Source organism: Penaeus chinensis, chromosome 36 (genome assembly GCF_019202785.1).
Source record: "Penaeus chinensis breed Huanghai No. 1 chromosome 36, ASM1920278v2, whole genome shotgun sequence".
Lineage (NCBI taxonomy): Eukaryota > Metazoa > Arthropoda > Malacostraca > Decapoda > Penaeidae > Penaeus > Penaeus chinensis.
This window is the reverse complement of record NC_061854.1, coordinates 21,807,337-21,814,384: the sequence shown is the minus strand read 5'-3', so window position 1 is coordinate 21,814,384 and position 7,048 is coordinate 21,807,337. Positions and strand designations below refer to the sequence as shown.

The following is a 7,048-nucleotide window of genomic DNA, read 5'->3' as shown; positions in this document are numbered from 1 at the left end:
AAAAAAAAACTCTATGCTCTGGCGAACCGCGGCAACGCGCCGACTCTGAACACGTGAATTCGGTACATCAAGCCAAATCATTGCCTCGGGGCGCTTTGGCGCGCCGCCGCGGCGGACAGCCACACGCCACATTTCGGGCGTATTGTTATGATGCCTATAGGCGTGACCCGTCGCCATTGGGTTAAACAGTGATATGTTTTTTTAAAATTTAGTGAATTATTTCAAAATATCTGCACAAGAAGTTTCTCAGGTAGAATTCTAATTTTCTTCTTGAAGTTAATTATCTTTTGTAGTTTCATTGTTTCTTTAGATTTCTTTTCTTTTTCTTTTCTTTCTTTTTTTTTTCTTTTCATTTCTTTTCTTTTGAAGTCACTATCTATTATTCCAGTAACACTCCAGAAGGAAACACAAATTGCAATATCCACTTCAACATGGAAACATGACAAGTACCTTCTTTTCCAGCATACCTAGAGATGTCCCACCAGAACTGCAAGGTGTGTCAGTAAAAGACCTTGTGAAGGCCATAGGGGAGTCAAGAGCCAATGGCAATGGTGCAACCCCCCCTCGGACTCCCCCTGCCACACCCAAGCGCTTGTCTCGTTCATCCAGTCCAAGGGCGGTTGGAGTTGGACCCTCTGGGCCCTCAGTTGTGGCAACAGGCTCTGGCACCTCCCCACGGCAGATATCAAGATCTTCCAGTCCTGTGCCTATTCCCGGTGTGTTCTGCTTTTGTAAACCTTGTCTCTCTTCTTTTCCTTCTGGCTTTTCTATCTGTTAAATTTTTTCTATCATGCCCCCTCTCTCTCTCTCTCTCTCTCTCTCTCTCTCTCTCTCTCTCTCTCTCTCTCTCTCTCTCTCTCTCTCTCTCTCTCTCATTTTACTATCATTATCAATGTATTGCCATATAATAATTGAGGATATAAAGTGTATTGCTTTTTATGGATTTTTTGCATGATTTTGACCAAAATGTTGATAATCAACTGATGTTTTTGATAAGGGCGTGGAAGGGAGAGTGCAAGTAGTTCTCCATTGCACAGTTCTCCACGTGCAACAGCTGTGTCACCACTCGTGTCGGGAACAGGTGCTGCTGGGGACAGGGCAGCTGGCAGTCCTCCATCTGCTATTCGAAGTGCAAATGATTCCCTGAGCGACACCAGTGCATTTGTGTCGAGTTTAACACAGGACATGTCTCATTCCCCTAGCATTTCTTCCTTGCCCACCTCAACACCTAGCACACCAAGGAGGGTTAGTGTGTTGTTTAATTGATTTCTGAATATTTGTTGACTGGATTTCTTATTGTTGAAGAGTTTAGTAGCTTAAACCGATGCCACTGGGGATGGCCTGTACAAACAAGCCATGCTCATGTTGAGTTTAGTTTATTAATTGTATTTACACATAGATGGCTCCACAAATACTTAGCCCCCAAGGAGTGGTTGATCCTACTTATCTCTCCTGTTTACCCTTTTTCTTGATTTTGGAAATATTTTATAATATTTCATATTGCCATTAGTATTGTTAACCCATGCAATCTGGATAAAGTGACCATCATGTCATGAAATGATTTGGCTTGAGTTGCAGGTGACGTAAATATGCCATCTTAGGAAAATTTAGCTGAGGGCTGGGATTAGGGGAACTTGCCAAGAATTTCAGCTGCAGTCCATGATGATGTGAATGACAAGAATGAATCGCATGAGTGCACAAATCTCTGGGAAGGTGATTAGACTCGGTGGGCATTTAGGAAGGGGCTTTTGTATTATTTCCATTGATAAATGAGTGGGGAATGTACCATCTGTGAGCCATGACTGGAAGAATGCCAGGATAAACAGTATTTCCATGATCAGGATCCTGTTCCAGCCCGCCATGACTGGAAGGGCATGTTGTATTAAAGAAAATTAAATACTATGGATGATTTTTTTACACAAATACAATGTTACTTATTGTTATTATTATTGCACTAAGTTATGGACTACCTATAGATGATATGGAGTCTGTGCAAGGGAAACTGTCTCTTACCATCCGGATAAAGCAAATGAAATGACAAATATAAATATTGGAAAATGGCAAAAAAAAGCTAAAACACATATGCAGGAAAAGAGAAAATAACTTTGCAAAGGGGTGGTATGAAGTCTTGTCAATGCACACAAGTGTTCCTGTGTGCCCAGCCTACAAGCAACACATTTGTCAGAGTGGCTACTGAAGTTAGCCTAATGCCCATATTTTATGTTTGGGCAGTCAAGCATCTAGATCCAAGGGGTTAATCACACTTTAATGATCATAATCTTAATAATAATAGCAATAACAACATTGATGTTAATAGGATTAGACAAAGAAAATTTTTACATGAAGACTCATAGGAGTGAGGTCATGTATACTACTGATTGACTGTTTGGTGGTATAGCACTTGTGAAGCTATCTATGTGTATGTATTTTTCACTAAACATTACTACAGTGGTCGTCATATTTTCCTAGCAACATTGGGTTAAATTTGTGTAGGTTTATGTGAAAATTTTTGGTCTGCATGTTAACAGTTCAAAACTTTGATAATGTAAGTCTGTGTATATTGGTACTGAAGGGTGTAAGGTATAAGCATTTTTTCTGAAACAAAATTATTTTTTAGCACTAATTATAGTGAAAAGAAAATCCCTCACAGAATCATGATCAAATACTAATACTCTTGCATTTGTATCACAGGAACCCTTGAGCACAAGTCCTAAAACAGTTACCCAAACAGCAACCCAGACAAGCCCAGAAGGTGTGAAGTTCAATATAGGGTCAACTGGATCTCGGGATGAAAACTTGCGTCTCTCCCCTAAAATGACGCGCAAGGATAGATCAGGCAAACCACACCGGGGAAAGAGGGACCGCGCTGTTTCACCAGCAGCTGTGCAGAGGGAAAAACCAGGTCCAAGCCGAGACAAGATCAAGGAAGCAATGAGCCCATCTGTTGCAGAGTGCCTGAGAGCTATATTTGCTGGGTTCCTATGGCATGAGGGAATTGTTCATGATGCAATGGCCTGTGCATCCTACATCAAATTCCATCCAGATCTGACAAAGCAAGGAACATTCCACTGGAAGCCACGTGCAAACACTGGCACTAAAACAGAAAAACTTACAAAAGAACAGAAAGCACGACAGCGACACTCGGTTGAAGTGAGTACCTACAGTTACCTGAACAATGTCACTCTCCAGAATACAGAAGATCTGTTGAAGCCAGGGGCAAATGCCAACATCAATGAAGTGCCACGAATCACAGATACCAATGAGGAAGATGCTGCCAACAGGGCAGGGACAAGCTACACTCAGGGACCTCAGGGACAAAAATTACCAACAGTGATGGAAGGGGGCTCAGGGCCTGACCCCCCAGACCTTCCCCCAGTACTCCGTCATGTTGTTCTGCTTTGGGAAGAACTAACATCAAGTTGTTTGAAGGCCATTGCTCAACAGATTATTCTCCCTTCCCCAACACTTCCAGTTAGACTCAATAAGACTGATAAGACAAAGGAGAAGAGTGACAGAGAGAAGAAGAAGCACAAGAAAAAGTCAGCCTCAGCAGGCATTCCCATGTTTGGAGTTGACTCAATTGTAGGCGAGGAGGAGGATGGTGTGTGTGAGCTATGTGGTAGTAATATCCCTCCTGATGGTGCTGAACAGCACTTCCGGACTATTCATCCAGGTTGTGGTGGCTCATCCAAGGGCTGTGGTTATGTCGGAACACGCTGGAAGTTCTTCCCCTCCAAAGACCGTGTTACCCAGCCTTGCGGTGTGGTAGTGCGTGGCTGCTTCCACATGTGTTGGAGTTGCCGCAACAGGCACAAAGGCCAGTATAGTCAGTTCTCGGGAAGCAAAGGTACAAATGGGAAGATGAAGAGGAAGTCTAACAGTAAGTTATTATCTCCTCTTCCCCAACTGGACACTCATGTGATAATGAGAAACAATGCAATGTTCCTGCTGGACCTGGCTAGTGCTGCAACACCTGCCCTCCCCACCAGAAGTCATGTGCCAAGGAGATCACCATGCACCATGCCCTGTGTCTCTGAGTTGAGCCCAGACAACAGCCCCTTCCCTAAGGTGAGTCAGTGGCACTAACCATATATATATAACCGACTGATCAAGGCCAGTTTAAATCTTTGCTTGTAGATTTTGAATATACCTACTGGAAATGCTCATTTCATACTGGTATGACCCAGAGTTCTTAAGTAGAGGCACAAAGTTGAAAAAAATACCATTGCCAGAGAAAATGGAAAGAGATACAAAAACAGAACTAAAACATCTGTACTCTGTATATGATTAGAAAAAAAGTAAATCTTGAAATAAAACAGTACTGATGAAGGGGTGTTGGGTAGGGCATACAAGGGGTACATGTTTGCTTGTGGGGTAGGGGAGAATTGAACTTTCTATACACACTGTGTTCATTTCCATGATAAATGAGGCTGGAACAATGGTAGGAGGCATGAAGAGTATGGAGAATGGGAACATTTGTGGGGTGTACATGTCAAATGCTACAATAATTCTTATTTAATTCTTATAATATTCATTCACTGTCAAAAGAAGTGTCATGAAGTGCTCATATGATTGACTCAGGGAGAAAGAACAAGGAGATGAGGGAATGGGGGAATCACCGAAAATTTCAACATAATGTGGGTAAGTTAAGGAGCATCTGAATTTACCTGCAAATGAGATATTCTTTTGACCTGAGAAAAAAGTAACAGGTGTATTTGTGTGTTTTTTAGGTTGCATTCCAGTGCTTGCACACTCTGAACTGCCAGCAGCAGCACCTGAACCAGCTGCGTGAGGACCTCCTCTTGCACCACACGCTCCATTCCTCTGATAACGCAGATTACCGCAGCAGCTCTGCCGAGTCTCGGGAAAATAACCACAGGGAGCATTCACCTTTCTCTCCACCAGGTAACATGCAAGCTTGCCCCCCCCCCACCCCACCCCCGCCCTCCCACCGCTCTAGGTCTTTTAACGTTTCGTTGTTAAAAGGAGTTTTATTATGATTTTGTCATTATTTATTCCTCATTGGCATTTATAGTTTTCTTTTTTATTTCTTTTGGCTTCCAAGCATTGTCACTTTTAATCCTAGCTGTTTTAATGGACAACATTTCATTTCTTTTGAATAAGGGACCTCACACCAAGAATCTCCCGCATCTGATACAGAGATCCCTCGTGGCCGTCCATTCCACCGCTCCATATCTGTGACAGTTGGAACCCTAGGACAAGACTGGAGCTCAGCTGCTGCCTCGGCCTCTGCCTCACAGCATGAGCATGACCAGAAGGCCACAGTTGTTCTCAGGAAACGAAATAACAGCAGTGGAGAAAACACAGGTACAGTGGTAGATTGAAGTGAGCTGTTTGGCTTTTTAAGGTGGAGGATGTGGAGAAAGTATTTTAAAAGTGGAATAGTGTGTGTCAACTTGTCTAAGAAAAGATGTAAATAAGTCATTTTCACAGTAGACGGTGGTGGCAGTTCCCTCTTGGTGCACCCATCAGCTGCACTGGAGCGGCTAGCAACCTGCATAGAGCGTGGAGGAGGACCTGCAGGAGACCCAGGAGGAAGAGCAAGGCAGGTCCTCATCCGACCTATTATGGCGTTCATCTTTCAGAACCACGACCTGGAAACTTTGGCTTATGCTATGAGGCATGCCACACGAAAGGCAGCTGCCAGGGTCTATGCCATGCAGGTATGCAGTTGTTCGGTTTCTGTAGAATTGAAAGCCCAGTAAAGGGTTAATGTGGTTTACTTTATTCAGTTTAGTTACTGAAGTCTCTATTAATTACCTTATGTACTCTATTAAAGCAGTAACTTTTATACTGAACATTTCACTGAATATTGACCATTAGCAAAATAATAAACTTCTTACCTCTGTGTGCAGGGATGACATGTTCAATAAGTAGTCCTACCTGTCTCACATGTTTACTCTTACTGATAATTTTCAGAAAGATTCTTTTTATTTTTTATTGCTATTAGTATTATGATGGAATTGTAATAATCAGAATATGTATAATGATAATAACAGTATCAACATCAATAGCATTTGTAAAAACACATTTATCACAAAAATTCAAGGAAAGGGAAAATTAGGTGATGTCTTGTCAGGCCTACTAATTGACAAATTATGAAGCTTTCTGTTTGCAGTGAAATTCAAAAAAAAAAAAAAAAAATGATTAGTACATAATGCTTATAAAGGCTTAAGTGAAGTAGAATTTGGACAATGCAGTCTTTTTGACCTTCAGGCTCTAAACTGGCTTCTGAGAAGTGTGACACAGCCAACATGTCTTCACGATTTGCTCTGGTGCTTTGTGGCTGCACTCACCCCCACTAGCCCACCCCTTCAGCCTCCTGCTGATGACCATAACCCACAGGATCAGCCACACCACAAGGATAAATCCCATGATTTAGTAAGACTTTGATTCTATAGCACATTCTTTTTTTTGTACAATGATTTGCAATGTCTTCAGTATTGGTGGCCACATTTTACTCATGTCATAGATTTGTTGAATTTGAAGCAGTAGAATCAAAGATTGTGCATTCAGGGTTTATATACAGAAGATGATATTTGTGTATTCTATGCAATAAATATTCTATTATTAATATTATATTATTGCAAGCACTAGTACTATGCATATAATCCAAGATATATTCATGATTATTACTTCGGAATATTGTTTTTAGAACTATTTTAAATTCCTTTTCTGGTCATGACTAAGAGACAGATAGAGGAATGCTTTTAATTCCTTCAATTTTATAAATACAGGAAGGTGAAATGGTGGTGCTGGAGCATCCTCTGAGTGATGTAACACTCGCAGGCGATGCAGTTCACCCTCTGCCCCAGACCTTCCACCAGCTGTTGCAAACAGTTGCTGATCTGATGATGCTTCTTCCTCCAGGATCTCCTCTCCAGATGATGGCTGTTCGGTAAATGATGTTAAGGGTTATGTGTTAGGTGAATATGTATATGGAAGAAAATTATGTTTTTAAGGTGTTGATACATTTTGTGTGTGTGTGTGTGTGTGTGTGTGTGTGTGCGTGTGTGTGTGTGTGTGT

General features: G+C 41.8%; 1 protein-coding gene across 1 annotated transcript in view; it reads left to right on the top strand.

Moving 5' to 3' along the window:
* Positions 1-7,048, top strand: part of LOC125044663 (E3 ubiquitin-protein ligase MYCBP2-like) — a 100,520-nt gene that overhangs the window by 72,018 nt on the left and 21,454 nt on the right. The window contains 8 exon segments of the mRNA XM_047641460.1: positions 463-716; positions 998-1,245; positions 2,692-4,068; positions 4,731-4,905; positions 5,125-5,328; positions 5,455-5,684; positions 6,238-6,402; positions 6,759-6,919. Coding sequence (XP_047497416.1) covers positions 463-716; positions 998-1,245; positions 2,692-4,068; positions 4,731-4,905; positions 5,125-5,328; positions 5,455-5,684; positions 6,238-6,402; positions 6,759-6,919 — 2,814 coding nt within the window.